At 40.8% G+C, this 19,911-nt stretch overlaps 1 protein-coding gene across 3 annotated transcripts in view; it reads right to left on the bottom strand.

Moving 5' to 3' along the window:
* Positions 1–19,911, bottom strand: part of LOC126416650 (uncharacterized) — a 392,607-nt gene that overhangs the window by 167,570 nt on the left and 205,126 nt on the right. For all 3 annotated transcript variants that reach the window (XR_007575486.1, XM_050084444.1, XM_050084445.1), the window contains one exon: positions 2,596–2,655. Coding sequence is in view for 2 of the 3 variants with exons in the window: in XM_050084444.1 (XP_049940401.1) it covers positions 2,596–2,655 (60 nt within the window). In the remaining variant the exon portion in view is untranslated. The remainder of the gene's footprint in view (positions 1–2,595; positions 2,656–19,911) is intronic.

Here is a 19,911-nt window from a genome sequence, read left to right as displayed (position 1 = left end):
ACCTCAGAAGTTAAGTCCCATAGTGCTCAGAGCCTTTTGAACCATTTTTTTGTTGATTTATTTCTCGTGTGACACGCGACACCCATTTTGCGTCCCCAGTGACAACATGGTCGAGAAACTCGTCGCCTCTATCTGTAGAATGTCAATGCTGCTGCCAGACGTTTAGTTTTGTGTCCATCTGTAAGTTGCCTTGACACTCATCTTGCAGACATTTTATGAAAATAAGCCACCGGGAGACAACTCCGTGCAACAGATAGCGACACATCTGGAGAAACTGACGCAAGAGTTATGAAAATGTGAAGCGCCGGTTCTGCAAACTTGCTTACAGCACACTTTCCGTCAGTTCTGGTGTCACCAGGAATGGTCAGCCACTACAGTCTTCGTCGTGAATATTGTCTTCAGCGAATTGCCAGCAACATCGACTGACCATGCTGTCGCTCATAATGTCATGTCCATACACGTGGCACAATTGGCGATGTGTGTGCTAAAATCGGATAACTGCGCGAACCTCGCAGCTCGCGGGAGACAGTACCAGGGCAGTCATTTTATCCCAGCAGTGTGCGGAAACCACCGCCGTCACAGGACTGAAACAGCACCGCATTATTCCCTCATACCTCCTCTCTACCCCTGCACATGAGCATTCCTGTCCTGCTAGCCATGCCATCTCTGGACGCGATCGAAGCGTACTTTCGGATGCACCTCGTATGCACAATACGAGGTGCATTCAAGTTCTAAGGCCTCCGGTTTTTTTTTCTCCGGACTGGAAAGACATAGAAACATGCCCATTGTTTCAAAATGAGGCCGCGTTCATTGTCAATACGTCCCAGAGATGGCAGCACCGTACGGCAGATGGAATTTTACCGCCAGCGGCGAGAACAGAACTGTTGTAAATACTTAAAATGGCGACGTTTTCCTTACTTGAACAGCATGCAATCATTCGTTTTCTGGATTTGCGTGGTGTGAAACCAATTGAAATTCATCGACAGTTGAAGGAGACATGTGGTGATGGAGTTATAGATGTGTCGAAAGTGCGTTCGTGGGTGCAACAGTTTAATGAAGGCAGAACATCGTGTGCCAACAAACGGAAACAACCTCGGGCTCGCACAAACCGGTCTGACGACATGGTCAAGAAAGTGGAGAGAATTGTTTTGGGGGATCGCCGAATGACTGTTGAACAGATCGCCTCCAGAGTTGGCATTTCTGTGGGTTCTGTGCACACAATCCTACATGACGACCTGAAAATGCGAAAAGTGTCATCCAAGTGGGTGCCACGAATGCTGACGGATGACCACATGGCTGCCCGTGTGGCATGTTGCCAAGCAATGTTAACGCGCAATGACAGCATGAATGGGACTTTCATTTCGTCAGTTGTGACAATGGATGAGACGTGGATGCCATTTTTCAATCCAGAAACAAAGCGCCAGTCAGCTCAATGGAAGCACACAGATTCACCACCACCAAAAAAATTTCGGGTAACCGCCAGTGCTGAAAAAATGATGGTGTCCACGTTCTGGGACAGCGAGGGTGTAATCCGTACCCATTGCGTTCCAAAGGGCACTACGGTAACAGGTGCATCCTACGAAAATGTTTTGAAGAACAAATTCCTTCCTGCACTGCAGCAAAAACGTCCGGGAAGGGCTGCGCGTGTGCTGTTTCACCAAGACAACGCACCCGCACATCGAGCTAACGTTACGCAACAGTTTCTTCGTGATAACAACTTTGAAGTGATTCCTCATGCTCCCTACTCACCTGACCTGGCTCCTAGTGACTTTTGGCTTTTTCCAACAATGAAAGACGCTCCCCGTGGCCGCACATTCACCAGCCGTGCTGCTATTGCCTCAGCGATTTTCCAGTGGTCAAAACAGACTCCTAAAGAAGCCTTCGCCGCTGCCATGGAATCATGGCGTCAGCGTTGTGAAAAATGTGTACGTCTGCAGGGCGATTACGTCGAGAAGTAACGCCAGTTTCATCGATTTAGGGTGAGTAGTTAATTAGAACTTGAATGCACCTCGTATTTGGACGTCCGACACAGTCTGACTGCAGTCCAAGCAGTGAGTACACATAAAAGCAGAACACGCAGACCCGGAGGAGGACGTCTGGGTCGTTCATCAAAATACTGAGCATGAACTAGAAAGAACACCGGAAGCACACTTTTAATCAGCCATGCCGAGGAAACCTGAGAAATCACCCATTGCGTTCATCTTGCCTACTTTGTGGTCCTAAATTCCGATGTTAAGCTTACTGCTAATCTTGTTTCTACCACGTCCCATCACTTTCGTCTTTCTTTGGTTTACTCTCATTCCTTTTTGTTTGCTCATTAGACTCCTCATTCCATTTAAAAGTACCTGCAACCTAACAAATAATTAACTTAACAGCTTTCTGGAATCATTACCTTTTTAGAATTGGAACGTTGTAACCTGTTACTCATATTTAATAATTTTGTTCAGTCTTATTGTGTAGTAGCAAGAGGATGATATTTCTAATTAAGCATTAAAATGTTCTAGTTTGTTACTCACCCTTCTTGGGTGTTGCGAGAATACTTTTGAACATATAGTGCAGGTGGACATTAAATCGTAATAAAAACAGTCCACTTACCGTTGCGCAAAATCTGTTGCCAGTAATGATCTGGAACGCGTAGTACTGCTGCACAAAATTCTGCAACAAAACAATTTCCATTAAGCATACATGCAAAAAGGGCATGCAGCGCTGTATGGCACATGGTAAATATATGTTCAAATATTTCATAGTTCACGTGATTTTATGAACGAAACTTTTGAGAAATGTTTAAGTTCTTGTTGTTACAAAACGGTGGTTGCGAAAGAGCACAGCGTTTATAAACCAGGAGAGATGCCGGTGGAACCACATTTGGTGTCCAGACACTAATGGATGATGCAAGAACTGAAACAGATTAGGAAAGAAAAATCCAGGACTATTACCCTAGTGTAATTTCAATGGCACTGCAAAGATCAGTTATGTATATATTTATCGGTGGATTTGACAAACAACTAAATTGCTAAACTGAACAAAGTTCCATAGCCCAATGTAATCTGTGTCAAATGCCACACAGTTGTGGCTGATCTGTTCTTCTTTTAAGCATAATATAACGTATATCCTAACAACAAAAACCTGTACCCAATAGATGGAAGATACTACAGGTCACGCCCATCAGTGAGAAGAGTAGCAGAAGTGATTCACAAAACTACCGTCCAATGTCACTCTCATTCGTCTATTACAAAGTCTTAGAACATGTTCCGATTCCAAAACACAGTAAGCTGTCTCGAACAGAATGACCTCCTCCATGTCATAAATAAGTTGTTACAAATTACTCTTTATGTTATAGCAAGAGTCCAACAAAATACCCTCTATGTACTAAACTACCACCCATACTACACCGAAATTGTAACAAATTTTCCATGTTAGAGTGACGTTGTAACAACCTGCCTTCATGATTCAGAAAAACTGTAAAAAGTTGCCCTCCACGTTACAGTGAAGCTGTAACAAATTGACTCTGTGACAGCAATAACGTGAAATTTACCCTCCATGTTAAAGTTAAATTGTAACAAACTGTCCCTGTTGCAGTGATTGTCAAACAAATTGTCGATGTTTAGTGATACTGTCACAAATTCTCCATGTTAGAGATATTGTAACAAATTACCCCTCACATAACAGGCAAAATTGTAACAAATTGCCCTCCATATAACAAATTGGTCCATATTATAACAAAACTGTAACAATTGGTCTGCATGTCCAAGTAAAACTACAACAAATTGACCACTATATTACAGAAAAACTGTAACTAATTGCACTCTATTTTACAAGAAAACTGTAAGAAATCAACCTCCACAAAACAAACTGACTCATGTTACAACAAAACTGTAACAAATTTTTCTCCATATACAGCTCACTCCTTTCACATACTCTCTCTTACAAAGTAATTCAGCCATTTTATGAAATCTTAGTTTCCTTTCATCTGTACTATTTTTCGACCAAATCTGTTGATCGATATCCGGTTTTCTATAGTCCTGTGCTACAGAATCCTCCTGTTACAAGTCATAATATGTAATCTTGCAGCAGATTCCTTCTTAGGTACGTCTCTTGAACTGCTCAATTTTTTAATATCTTGGTAGACCAGTCAGAGGTGTAGCCTTTCTCGAACTGCCTTGTATTCACTAATACTGAAAAAATCGGCAACTTTGAATTTAGCTTTTTGTTCATCTAATATCTTGGTTGCTTTGTACACAACGGACAAAGGGCTGTTACCTTTCATATCAACAGATCTCATGTTGATTTTTCTATATTTTGGTTAACTGAACTGACTTATAGTCTGTCGGTAAACTGAAGAGTGAGCGAGCGAGTCCCCACTCTGCCAACCTAGCTACGTCACAGAGCGCTTCTACAGGCTGTTTCACAACGTAGTACCGGCCCTGCCACGGCGCGCTCTTTAAATCTGTGGCGACGCAGTGTACAGATACGTTCATTTTGAGACAAATCCATTAAGACCATAAGGGATACAAAAAACAATAGCTTCTTCCGAAACACAACGTTATAGAGTAATTATTATTAACATAAGAACGGAAGTCAGGATTATACTACAAAGATAGAACCGAATGCCTATTCATGTGAATGTATGTTCCTCTATTGCTATTCGTGAAACGAACCCCATATAATGCAATCAGTCCGTAGAATTTAAGGCCTGTTCTTACTTTGTGTTTCTACCAAGAGGTAGAAGTTTTCTTTGAAGGACTGCATTGAAACTTAACAATTCTTGCAACACGAAGAGTGTTTAAAAGGTAAGCAGAAATTTATAATTTTGAGTGTTGTATTAGTCCGATTTGCACTACTTTCTTGTCATTGTCTTTGTAAACATGCCTCTAAAGTATGTGTACAATGTTATGCATATTGGGTATTTACTCTGTTGTCAGCTGTCAGAAAACTTACACGTGTTTTGGTAGCATCAACGATTATTTATTTTGTATAAAATAAATTAAAGAATCTGTATTAAATTTTGTTATAAGAATGGAATAAAGTGTATGAAATTTTTAGAAATGGTAAATATTGCTTTTGGTGAGCCTGTTATGAGTAAACCAAGAGCAGACAAGTGGTATAAACATTTCAAAGCAGGCCTTGAAGGACAGCTGTTTTACAAGCATGGATGAGATTAAAAATGCACAGTTAAGAGACGTATAAACTGTCCCGAAGAAACAGCTCCTGAAGCTTTTTGGAAATTGGAAAAAGCACTGGCGTAAGTGTATAGCATGTATTGGGGAATATTTTGAAGAGGATAACATTGCTGTAGATTAACAAATAAAGTTCTTACCAAAAAATAAAAATGAATATGTGAAAGCACCTCGAATGTCAAGCATTTTGCTTAGAAGTCCAGAATCGGTGTACATGTTTCGAAGGAAATTTCAGCAGTGTTTAGAATAGGTATTACGCACATGTTTTAAGCACTATGTCTTAGAATCAGTTGAATAGTGGCCGTGATACAGATTTAGTGTTCCATAAGCATCAAAGGTTTCACGTGATTTTGAAACTGTCTATAACGATGGGTTTTCTCCCGAAATTATTAGTTTTCCTTCGTGGCAATTCCAGTAAACCATGCGGCTTATTTTTCCGTTCCTTACTTATGTGTCCTATTGGGTGAGGCTGACTTCTGCATAGATTTCAGCCCTTTAATTGGGACCGGTAATATTAGCCAACAGTTCTTTTTGAGCCGCCTCTTTAATACACGCTGTAATAACATTAGAGACAATCGAACGCTCGTTACTCCGCAAATACCTCCAGACTTCGTATTCTTCCTATTTTCTTGCAATGCTAGACGATTATCCACCACTTCTGGATAGCAAAGTACATCAGTAAGTATACAATGTTAACTCACTGACACTGACACCTAAGAACCCACGAACAGAAACTACGTATATCACTGCACGCCGATCTACACCACTAGACCGATAACGGGCAACAGATTTTGGGTGCCCCTGTAGGCCGGTGGCAACGTTCTTCCGGGAAAGGCCACATCCCCACCAAAAGCGCTGCTCGCTCTTGAGTTTACATACAGACTATACCAGATGTTTTAGCAGATTAGCCCATTCAGAAAAACCTTGTGCAATGAAATGTTTAAACATCATTCCTCTAAGAATTCTATTTAATCACTAAACAACAGGCCGGCCGAAGTGGCCGTGGGGTTAAAGGCGCTGCAGTCTGGAACCGCAAGACCGCTACGGTCGCAGGGTCGAATCCTGCCTCGGGCATGGATGTTTGTGATGTCCTTAGGTTAGTTAGGTTTAACTAGTTCTAAGTTCTAGGGGACTAATGACCTCAGCAGTTGAGTCCCATAGTGCTCAGAGCCATTTGAACCATTTGAACTAAACAACAACAGCTTTCAAATTGTTGAACGACAAGTAGTGATTAATCTATTTCTTTTCATTAGCTTGTTGAAATACGTTTTATAAAATTCCTTACCTGTCTTTGTAAATGATTTGAATCCTGAAACATCTTCTACATATTTTGCTTAATGGATCTGCAACCCCAGCGCCAGCAGCAGCCCATGCATATTTTGTGTACACACCAATTACTTTCAACCAATATTTATAACCTGAATTGTATTTGGAATATGCAATCAGGTCAACGAGATCGCCTTGACGGAGGTCATCAGATCTTTTTGTGATAACCTTCCTACTTACCTAAACAGTGGGTGCTGAGTTATGCAGTTCTTCAGCTATTCCAGGTTCCATGCTGACTGCAATGGTGCCAGCAACAAGAGTAAGATCTCATTACAATTTTTTGTGCGTTCAACAACAAAGGTAATTTCACTCACTGGCATAAAACATTTACGTTTTTTTCATTGTTCAACAACGAAGCCCATATGGGAAATTTCGCAACTGATAACAATGCTGTCACTGTTGCAATAACGTTCTGATCATTGGTTTGCATTTATTGACATGCCTTTTCAGTCGGCGTGTATCAAAATGAGGGTCATCCTTTGTCCACAATACTATGCGCGTTATATCTGGCAACAAGTTTTTAATCCACTTTACTTTTTCCAAACCCTTCACACAGACACAAGACGTAGGTGGAATAACTGCAGGATACCATTCAGCACAGTTTCCAATGGCACACCAGCTAAGCCCATTCTGTGATGGCGGTGGTTTTTCATTAACCATTGTGCAGAGTTATTTTCAACTCATAGTAGAGTGTTGTCCACTGTAGAATGAAACCACCGGAAGCAACAACAAGCACCAGGCAGCATCTGACGTGCAAGTTCCTTCATGTTAAATTGTTTGTCTATGGTGTCGAATGCTTGACAATCAACCAAGCCATTGTACATGATTCTGAAAAAAATATACGAATGAGCAATCTAATACTATGAAAAAAATCCATAAGCATGAGAGAAAGTTCTGTTTTACCCTGAGCAAGACGTATTTCTCCTGAAATATGCACACAATCGCAAACTGACTCACAACTTATACACAGTTTGCAAAGGCCTCCACAATCGAGAAACATGTTACTGGCATACTACTCAGCAACCGAAGAGGTTTGAAGGAAAAAAGGAAAACATTGTAACGTGCAGTATCACGTAAAATCAAACTCCGTTTGTAAGTAATAGAAATGTGCCTTTCATTCTGACCTTGACTCAGTTTTCCGATAGATAACTGATCAGTTGTGGCTATCAAGGCTTATTATACACCCTAACCAAGATGGTGGCACTTTCGGTCAGGAAATTGCAAACTCCTTTCATATGTACAGCATTAACTCTATAGTGTAAAGGGATACCACACTACCCGATTGGTTGAATGTGTCATATCTGTAAAAGAATCATGAATAACCAGACAGTTTGCTATTGTATTATATAGTAATAGTATTTTCATTTGCATTTCAATTATCATATCAATGACAGATGATGTAAGTGTTACTTAATATTTTTGTGAAAATCAATTACATACAATGCTGGAACACTATACGTCTCACGGGGTGGATTTCCCTCCCCTTGGTCTTCTCTCTCCATAATAAGAGATTGAAAATTGTAATACATTTCCTACAGTGGTGCAGTATGCTTTGTTCTAAAATCGACCGAATAGTAATGTTTAGGATATTTAGAGCGATTCAAATATACCTTCAAGTCTATCATGTCTGCTGCGTAAAATATGCTGCAATCACAGGAAATCGAATTTCTGTTTGTCTGAAAAGCTAAAATAATATCTTGCTGTTTCGAGCACATTACTGAATTTAACTTGCTATGTCCATGTGCTAATTTCTGGTGCAACCCATTCAGTTAAATCCCAATGATGGAATGCTTGTAAACTTAGATCATTTCTTAAGATGTTCCTCAATTATATTTACTCTTTCTTGGAAACTCGTATTTCTGGCAGGTCACAGTAAAAATTTTCGATTACAATTTTTGATCTGGTGCCTGCAATATTTGAGATAATGTATTTAGTATCTTCTCCGCTGTGAACCAGTACAAATTCATGGCAAACATTTAAAACAGTCTTCCTGTAATTCTCCGTGAGCTCACGCAGCATGCTGAGTGGGATACAGAAACCAAAACGTCCATCACCTGCAACGAATTCCTTCAGTTCATTTCTCATTCACAACCAACGTTCTGTAATAGGATTGCGTCATTTGGCATAAATGATGCATATCCTTTCATTAGCATTCCAATTTCTGAACCATGCACATGATCAATAATTTGGTTATTCAAACAATACTGAATTTCTGAAAACAAGTGAACTGCACAATTTTTATTTAAGTCGATTTGACTAGCTTACGGGAGCCCTGATTCATCAAGAAGCCTTCCTTCACTGTACAGATGACTCTCACACAGAATCAGTATGGAATAGTTGTAAGCAAAAACTGATTGACATATGATTTATACTTGTGACACTCAAAACGAGTAACAGAGTCATAAGGAGAATTTTTTCTCTCACATTCTTCTTCTTCTTCCGCTTCTCCTTCTCCTTCATCCAACAATGTCAAATGAGAGCTCACAGAGAATGATGATAGTAGTATTTATAGCACTATGTATCCTAAAGATGATAGTATTTGCCAGTTGTGAAGAGTAAGGACATTCCACCCCCATGAACCATGGACCTTGCCGTTGGCGGGGAGGCCTGCGTGCCTCAACAATACAGATAGCCGTACCGTAGGTGCAACCACAACGGAGGGGTATCTATTGAGAGGCCAGACAAACGTGTGGTTCCTGAAGAAACGCAGCCGTCTTTTCAGTAGTTGCAGGGGCAACATTCTGGATGATTGACTGATCTGCCCTTGTAACATTAACCAAAACGGCCTTAAGAAACTTCCTGGCAGATTCATATTTATGCCGGACCGAGACTCGAACTCGAGACCTTTGCCTTTCGTGGGCAAGTGCTCTGTCAACTGAGCTATACAAGCACGACTCACAGCTTAAATTCTGCCAGTACCTCGTCTCCTACCTTCCAAACTTCACAGAAGCTCTTCTGCGAACCTAAACGAACTGGCACTCCAGGAAGAAAGGAACGGCTGAAAGCAAGGGGAAACTACAGCCGTAATTTTTCCCGAGGGTATGCAGCTTTACTGTATGATTAAATGACGATGGCGTCCTCTTGGGTAAAGTATTCCGGAGGTAAAATAGTCCCCCATTCTGATCTCCGGGTGACGACTACTCAGGAAGAAGTCTTTATCAGGATAAAGAAAACTAGCGTTCTACGGATTGGAGTGTGGAATGTCAGATCCCTTAATCGGGCAGGTAGGTTAGAAAATTTAAAAAGGGAAGCGGATAGGTTAGAAATTAAATATAGTGGGAATTAGTGAAGTTCGGTTGCAGGAGGAACAAGACTTCTGGTCAGGCGAATATAGGGTTATAAATACAAAATCAAAAAGGGGTAGGGCAAGAGCAGGTTTAATCATGAATAAAAAAAATAGGAGTGCGGGTAAGCTACTGTGAACAGCATAATGAACTAGTGAACGCATTATTTTAGCCAAGATAGACAAGAAGCCACGCCTACCACAGTAGTACAAGTTTATATGCCAAATAGCTCCGCAGATGACGAAGAGATTAATGAAATTTATGATGAGATAGAAGAAAATATTCAGATACTGACGGAAGATGAAAATTTAATAGTCATGGGGGAATGCAATTCGATAATAGGAATAAAAGGAAAAGTAGTAGGTGAATATGGAATGAGGGTAAGCAATGAAAGAGGGAGCCGCTTGGTAGAATTTTGCACAGAGCATAACTTAATCATAGCTAACACTTGGTTCAAGAATCATTAAAAGAAGGTTGTATACGTGGAAGACACCTGGAGACACTGGAGGGTTTCAGAAAGATTATACAATGGTAAGACAGAGATTTACGAACCAGGTTTTAAATTGTAAGACATTTCCAGGGGCAGATGTGGACTCTGACCACAATTTATTGGTTATGTACTGTGGACTAAAACTGAAGAAACTGAAAAAAGGTAGGAATTTAAGGAGATGGGACGTGGATAAACTGAAAGAACCAGAGGTTGTACAGAGTATCAGGGAGAGCATAAGGGAACAATTGACAGGAATGGGGGGAAGAAGTACAGTAGAAGAAGAATGGGTAGCTCTGAGGGATGAAGTAGTGAAGGCAGCAAAGGATCAAGTAGGTAAAAAGACGAGGATTAGAAGAAAAACCTTGGGTAACAGAAGAAATATTGAATTTAATTGATGAAAGGAAAAAATATAAAACTGCAGTAAATGAAGCAGGCAAAAAGGAATACAAATGTTTCAAAAGTTTGATCGACAGCAAATGCAAAATGGCTAAGCAGGGATGGCTGGAGGACAAATGTACGGACATAGAGGCGTATATGGCTAGGGGTAAGATAGATACTGCCTACAGAAAAATTAAAGAGACATTTGGAAAAAGAGAGCCACTTGTATGAATATCAAGAGCTCAGATGGAAAACCAGTTCCAAGTAAAGAAGGGAAAGCAGAAAGGTGGAAGGAGTATATAGAGGGTCTATACAAGGGCAATGTACTTGAGGGCAATATTATGGAACGGAAGGGGACGTAGATGAAGATGAAATGGGAGATATGATACTGCGTCAAGGGTTTGACAGAGCACTGAAAGACCTGAGTCGAAACAAGGCCCCGGGAGTAGACAACATTCCATTAGAACTACTGATAGCCTTGGGAGAGCCAGCCCTGACAAAACTCTGCCATCTGGTGAGCAAGATGTATGAGACAGGCGAAATACCCTCAGATTTCAAGGAGAATATAATAATTCCAATATCAAAGAAAGAGGGTGTTGACAGATGTGAAAATTACCGTACTATCAGTTTAATAAGTCATGGCTGCAAAATACTAACACGAATTCTTTACAGATGAATGGGGAAACTGGTAGAAGCCGACCTCCGGGAAGATCAGTTCGGATTCCATAGAAATGTTGGAACACGTGCGGCAATACTGACCCTACAACTTACCTTAGAAAACAGATTAAGGAAAGGCAAACATACGTTTCTAGCATTTGTAGACTTAGAGAAAGCTTTTGACAGTATTGACTGGAATACTCTCTTTCAAATTCTGAAAGTGGCAGGGGTAAAATACAGGGAGCAAAAGGCTATTTACAATTTGTACAGAAACCAGATGGCAGTTATAAGAGTTGAGGGACATGAAAGGGAAGCAATGGTTGGGAAGGGAGTGAGACAGGGTTCTAGCCTATCTCTGATGTTATTCAATCTGTATATTGAGCAAGTAGTAAAGGAAACAAAAGAAAAATTCGGAGTAGGAACTAAAATCCATGGAGAAGAAATAAAAACTTTGAGGTTTGCCAATTACAATCGTGTCTTGAAAGAAGGATATAAGATGAACATCAACGAAAGCAAAACGAGGATAATGGAATGTAGTCGAATTAAATAGGGTGATGGTGAGGGAATTAGATTAGTAAATGAGAGACTTAAAATAGTAGATGACTTTGCTATTTGGGGAGCAAAAAAACTGATGGTGGATGAAGTAGAAAGGAAATGTAGACTGGCAATGGCAAGGAAAGTGTTTCTGAAGAAGAGAAATTTTTAACATCGAGTATAGACATAAGTGTCAGGAAGCCTTTTCTGAAAGTGTTTGAATGGAATGTCGCCATGAATGGAAGTGAAACATGGACGATAAATAGTTTAGACAAGAAGAGAATAGAAGCTACAGAAGAATGCTGAAGCTTAGATGGGTAGATCACGTAACTAATGAGGAGGTACTGACTAGAATTGGTGAGAAGAGAAATTTGTGGCACAAATTGACGAGAAGAAGGGGTCGGTTGGTAGGACATGTTCTGAGGCATCAAGGGATCACCAATTTAGTATTGGAGGGAAGCGTGGTGGGTAAAAATCGCAGAGGGCGACCAAGAGATGAATACACTAAGCAGATTCACAATCATGTAGATTACAGTAGGTGCTTGGAGATGCAGCGGCTTGCACAGGGTAGAGTAGCATGGAGAGTTGCATCTAACCAGTCTCTGGACTGAAGACCACAACCACAACCACAACAACAACAACAACAACAACGACAACAAAGGCATTTTCTTCTTCTTCTTCTTCTACTTCTTATTCTTCTTCGCACTGATTTTCCTCTCTAACAATGTAACATGATGCCTACGCCCATTATAGCCGCTTTTAAGTGTAATCGAACAATTGATGAGGCATAGGTGGAAAGATAGATAGAAAATATTTAGTGAGATGAAATTTAAATGATGAGACAGTACCGAGGGCAATTTGTTACAATATTGCAGTAACAGGGAGGGCGATTTGTTACAATACTGCTGTAACGTGGTGGGCGGTTTGCAAATTTTGTTGTAAATGGACAAGATGTTATAGTTTCGCACTCTGAAAATTCGACACATACATGGAAAGTGGGGCAGCTAGCAGGCCACCTAAAATAGAAGGAATAAATGCAATAAAATGGGGTGCAGTTTCACTTACAAGGGGACCGTATGAACTTTCATTCATCGATTTGATTCATATCGACAGGAGGTGTATGGCATGATTAGGCTTCGACAGATGTAAAGAGAAAGAAGCATCTCTCAACTGTTTTCGAGAAAATAGAGTTTAAAAATTTTAGGCATGGGTATACAGGGTGTTACAAAAAGGTACGGCCAAACTTTCAGGAAACATTCCTCACACACAAAGGAAGAAAATATGTTATGTGGACATGTGTCCGGAAACGGTTACTTTACATGTTAGAGCTCATTTTATTACTTCTCTTCAAATCACATTAATCATGGAATGGAAACACACAGCAACAGAACGTACCAGCGTGACTTCAAACACTTTGTTACAGGAAATGTTCAAAATGTCCTCCGTTAGCTAGGATACATGCATCCACCCTCTGTCGCATGGAATCCCTGATGCGCTGATGCAGCCCCGGAGAACGGCGTATTGTATCACACCCGTCCACAATACCAGCACGAAGAGTCTCTACATTTGGCACTGGGGTTGCGTAGACAAGAGCTTTCAAATGCCCCCATAAATGAAAGTCAAGAGGGTTGAGGTCAGGAGAGCGTGGAGGCCATGGAATTGGTCGGCCTCTACCAATCCATCGGTCACCGAATCTCTTGTTGACAAGCGTACGAACACTTCGACTGAAATGTGCAGGAGCTCCATCGTGCATGATCCACATTTTGTGTCGTACTTGTAAAGGCACATGTTCTAGCAGCACAGGTAGAGTATCCCGTATGAAATCATGATAACGTGCTCCATTGAGCGTAGGTGGAAGAACATGGGGCCCAATCAAGACATCACCAACAATGCCTGCCCAAACGATCACAGAAAATCTGTGTTGATGACGTGATTGCACAATTGCGTGCGGATTCTCGTCAGCCCACACATGTTGATTGTGAAAATTTGCAATTTGATCACTTTGGAATGAAGCCTCATCCGTAAAGAGAACATTTGCACTGAAATGAGGATTGACACATTGTTGGATGAACCATTCGCAGTAGTGTACCTGTCGAGGCCAATCAGCTGCTGATAGTGCCTGCACACGCTGTACATGGTACGGAAACAACTGGTTCTCCCGTAGCACTCTCCATACAGTGACGTGGTCAACGTTACCTTGTACAGCAGCAACTTCTCTGACGCTGACATTAGGGTTATCGTCAACTGCACGAAGAATTGCCTCGTCCATTGCATGTGTCCTCGTCGTTCTAGGTCTTCCCCAGTCGCGAGTCATAGGCTGGAATGTTCCGTGTTCCCTAAGACGCCGATCAATTGCTTCTAACGTCTTCCTGTCTGGACACCTTCGTTCTGGAAATCTGTCTCGATATAAACGTACCGCGTCACGGCTATTGCCCCGTGCTAATCCATACATCAATTGGGCATCTGCCAACTCCGCATTTGTAAACATTGCACTGACTGCAAAACCACGTTCGTGATGAACACTAACCTGTTGATGCTACGTAATGATGTGCTTGATGCTAGTACTGTAGAGCAATGAGTCGCATGTCAACACAAGCACCGTAGTCAACATTACCTTCCTTCAAATGGGCCAACTGGCGGTGAATCGAGGAAGTACAGTACATACTGACGAAACTAAAATGAGCTCTAACATGGAAATTAAGCGTTTCCGGACACATGTCCACATAACATCTTTTCTTTATTTGTGTGTGAGGAATGTTTCCTGAAAGTTTGGCCGTACCTTTTTGTAACACCCTGTATAATGTGTACAATCGCTGATATTCAAGGGGTCCACAACCGATCGAGTAAGCGCTTAGTTTCATACTCGCGAGGTCTCTCGATCGGATCTCACTGGTGGTAGTTTCGTGATTTTTATTCCACGTAATTCTAATAGATTTATTATAACTGTGCAAATTATCAATATCTAGTGAACCATTTATTATTTTCATAAGCTCTAGCCTGAGAAATCGGATTTTTCTCTAAAATTTTGAAAGTAGTTTTCCATTATTACCGTATTCCTGCAGGTGCATTCCAATTAAGGATACACCTATTTTTCCGATTTCCGTGCAGGTACAATTCGACGCATCATGAGTCCATTTTCCTAATGTATATCCAGGTATGGCACGGCTCACTGTATATGACAATTTCCCCGAATTCCTGCAGGTAGTTTACACCTGGCATGTACTGTAATTATTCAGTATAGAAAATGATACAACGGTGTCACTGACCTCGTAAAGTTAGACGTACACTCCTGGAAATGGAAAAAAGAACACATTGACACCGGTGTGTCAGACCCACCATACTTGCTCCAGACACTGCGAGAGGGCTGTACAAGCAATGATCACACGCACGGCACAGCGGACACACCAGGAACCGCGGTGTTGGCCGTCGAATGGCGCTAGCTGCGCAGCATTTGTGCACCGCCGCCGTCAGTGTCAGCCAGTTTGCCGTGGCATACGGAGCTCCATCGCAGTCTTTAACACTGGTAGCATGCCGCGACAGCGTGGACGTGAACCGTATGTGCAGTTAACGGACTTTGAGCGAGGGCGTATAGTGGGCATGCGGGAGGCCGGGTGGACGTACCGCCGAATTGCTCAACACGTGGGGCGTGAGGTCTCCACAGTACATCGATGTTGTCGCCAGTGGTCGGCGGAAGGTGCACGTGCCTGTCGACCTGGGACCGGACCGCAGCGACGCACGGATGCACGCCAAGACCGTAGGATCCTACGCAGTGCCGTAGGGGACCGCACCGCCACTTCCCAGCAAATTAGGGACACTGTTGCTCCTGGGGTATCGGCGAGGACCATTCGCAACCGTCTCCATGAAGCTGGGCTACGGTCCCGCACACCGTTAGGCCGTCTTCCGCTCACGCCCCAACATCGTGCAGCCCGCCTCCAGTGGTGTCGCGACAGGCGTGAATGGAGGGACGAATGGAGACGTGTCGTCTTCAGCGATGAGAGTCGCTTCTGCCTTGGTGCCAATGATGGTCGTATGCGTGTTTGGCGCCGTGCAGGTGAGCGCCACAATCAGGACTGCATACGACCGAGGCACACAGGGCCAACACCCGGCATCATGGGGTGGGGAGCGATCTCCTACACTGGCCGTACACCACTGGTGATCGTCGAGGGGACACTGAATAGTGCACGGTACATCCAAACCGTCATCGAACCCATCGTTCTACCATTCCTAGACCGGCAAGGGAACTTGCTGTTCCAACAGGACAATACACGTCCGCATGTAACCCGTGCCACCCAACGTGCTCTAGAAGGTGTAAGCCAACTACCCTGGCCAGCAAGATCTCCGGATCTGTCCCCCATTGAGCATGTTTGGGACTGGATGAAGCGTCGTCTCACGCGGTCTGCACGTCCAGCACGAACGCTGGTCCAACTGAGGCGCCAGGTGGAAATGGCATGGCAAGCCGTTCCACAGGACTACATCCAGCATCTCTACGATCGTCTCCATGGGAGAATAGCAGCCTGCATTACTGCGAAAGGTGGATATACACTGTACTAGTGCCGACATTGTGCATGCTCTGTTGCCTGTGTCTATGTGCCTGTGGATCTGTCAGTGTGATCATGTGATGTATCTGACCCCAGGAATGTGTCAATAATGTTTCCCCTTCCTGGGACAATGAATTCACGGTGTTCTTATTTCAATTTCCAGGAGTGTATATAGCAAAAATTATTACAGTTGGTTCGAGGAGCAGTTTTGCAACCTGTGTATTTCATCAAGTGTGTAAAGTTCCTTGTATTTTCTTACCAAGCTCTTGTACAGTGATTTTACTTTAATGAACGAAAAAAATTCTTCCCACATCTTTTTATAGACACATGTTGTATCTCTTTTTTCTTGACTGTGTCACCTAGAAATTCAAATAATCAACTTTTCTTCTCATCATTGCTTAGTGAGAAGGACCAGACGTAATTTTCTTTCATTTGCCACTGTTTTCTTGTTACAAGTAAAGCTGCGATATAGTACAGTTGACGTCTTTATCATTTAGCTGCGACATAGTACAGTTGTCTTTATCATTTCTGTCATACAATAACTTTTCTTTATTATTCAGAAATGACTTTTGGTGTAGAAGCTTCACTATTGCTCACGAAAATAGCTCAAATACTGTAAAATGGTATTCATAAAACTTCATCTAATAACCTGTTTTTAATGTGTAAACATCTACAATGTAATGTATTGTCTCACAGTAATTATTCTTAGACATGGAACGCTTATGCTCAAGACACAGAAATTTTTGGATTGTATAAAAGTAAATTCGTTTGTTTCTTATTTGGGATCTTTTAGCCTTTGTTAGGACGAGTGTCAAAATTTCAAACATCGACCTATGGCAGACATCATACACTTAAATTGTACTTATACTCGCCCCCTCACCCTCTGCCATAAGAAATACTAGCGTTCTTATGTATTATGGTAGACAGCAGCTATGTCTCTTACGTATCTATACTTTACAGAGATTTTGGTGAGTTACATGTATGAATGTCTTTACATATTTTAAAATTTTACTTACATCTTTGTCATGTAGACCAGGGACAGGAAAATCATCATACGGAACCATTTCTTATAACTAACTAGAAACAATGTGACGGAAAATTGTAGGAAAATACAATAGTAACTCCGGACATATGTCACTGTTTCAAGTTTAAACACTTATATCATACAGTTTACACATTGTTTTCAGTACAATGTTTATCTGCTGCAAGTCTCCTTATTTTCATTCTCGCCAAATCGCTTTTTGCATTTTTTGTTTGCGGTGGTTTTCCAACTCTCATTGTTGGGTGCGATCTCTCCGCTCTCAGTATTGGTTGCCTCAGCGATGCGAGCGGTTAGAAACTGTGACCGGTTTATGCGGCTTGGTGTCTTGTCACCAATGGGTGGTTTCCGTGCTAAGAGGTACGATGGCTTGTGTGGAGTTACAAAGCCAAAGAGTACCCAACACACTGCATATCAGGTGCAGAATTCTGCCTGGTAAGTATCAAGATCATCCTTCTCTTCTTTTTTTGTCAATGTCTCCTGTGTTCAGGAAGTTCCTTAAAATGTACATTCGTTCGTTGTTGATGCGCTGATCAGGAGTTTTTTCTAACGAGACATCTCTTTTCTCTTACATAGCACTAACAGCATTTACCTACATGCCTCTTGATGTAGCCTTTGCTTATAACTTTTGATCATTCACATTTTTCGTTATTCTTGAATATTAATTTCCTATGAGTACACTATAATATATTATATACAGTACAATAATTACAATCAAAATAATAATTTCAACACAATTACATAGAAATTTAGATTTAAGAACACAAGCATAAGAATACTACTATAATTCTACATTTCTATCTTACAGGCAAGGACTGGTTTCCCCATCCCAATGGTGACATCTGCATGTCATCTCAAGGTACTGTAGCCCCAAAAGAAAAATTAACAGACTTATTTACATCCATTGTATTTAACTACAGAACATACAACTTTATATGAAGTTCACTATAAGGGACTATATACTACAGAGATTAAAAAAATAGAAAGGATTGTTGTACACAAAGGGTAATAAATCTATTTCAATATGAGGTTACTTCACAATGTCATCCATGTTATCCAGCAATTCGCTTCACCCATGTGGCGATTTACAGTATATTTTGATATTAGATATTATTTTGTGTTGCAATGTAATGTGTGACATACGTGTTCCTTGTATCTTTCAAAGGTGTATATCAGTAATGAAGTTGTTTTTCTTTTTTTTAGTTCCTGTTTGTTAACAGAAGTATCATTATTAATATGTATTGGACAAGTTCTCATATTTTTCCTTTTATCTACCGATTCATCTATCGTAATGTAACTATTGATGCAGTCAGTGTTTTCACCAAATGTAGCTAAGACAATCTAAGACGATTACATATAATCACTTTCTCGTCATAACACTGTATAAGATTCACGTGTGTCACATTTGTGCATACGTGGAGGTATCTAATGTTTAGAGTACATTACGAAGTGGCATGGCCTTTCTGGATCCTCCAAGGCTAAGGTAAAATACTCCTTCTGCCTCTACTAGTAGCCATATTTGTTTTTTCATTGACAGGTGAATATACTGTTATACCATGGTTCCTTAATAATTATTTTGTCATTCATAAAACACTTTCACACATGAAGTTATAACTGCATTACAAGCAGGGCCCACCACTGGTACCTCAGGCTTAATCAAATACTCGCTTCATATAAAGTGGAATGTACAAAGCATCAATTCCATCATCTTTCTCAAATACATATATACATATACATACATATACATATACATATACATATACATACATATATATATATATATATATATATATATATATATATATATATATATATACTTCATTAACTAGTTAGATTCTGGTTTCCTGCAGGTCAATTAGCTGCTCATACATTCATACACATTCATAAAAATAGTTCCTAGTCAAAGAATATCTGCCAACAAAATAACATGTTTATATTTGTATCCTTTCAGATTACAAGCTTTCAGTAAAGTTTATAATTCTTGCCTGTTATCCACTGAGTGTAACTTTGCTTCTGACATATTTAATAATTCATACAGTTTTTTCCTCTACATAGTATCCATTTTTCTTGGCAGTTGCTTGTTTCAGTATCATACTGCATATGAGATGGTAGTTGTGGGTGTAAGCTTACCTTAGTTTTTGTGTAATTGTTAACTTTGGCTTAGTGAACATATTGTATATACCTATGCATAGTTAGTTTGGAGTGCATAAAGTAGTACATACATTGTTGTGTATAGGTGTATATATTCATATATACTTCTATATATCTTATAGCTTAATATGGTACCTGCTGCATCATATTCTAAAAATATGCCGCACAATTTATGTACATTGATTGGCTCTTATAAAATATTCCTAACTCTCATCATGTTGTAACATAGGATTTTCCTCTATGTATGTCTTTTATTTAGCACTCACTTCCAAATAATGTAAGATCACAGCAAAGTTACAAATTACATACATAATTTTCAGGTACATTCCCTAGTGAT

This window comes from Schistocerca serialis, chromosome 8, assembly GCF_023864345.2.
Source record: "Schistocerca serialis cubense isolate TAMUIC-IGC-003099 chromosome 8, iqSchSeri2.2, whole genome shotgun sequence".
NCBI classification, from domain to species: Eukaryota; Metazoa; Arthropoda; class Insecta; order Orthoptera; family Acrididae; genus Schistocerca; species Schistocerca serialis.
This window is presented reverse-complemented; position numbering and strand designations above follow the sequence as displayed.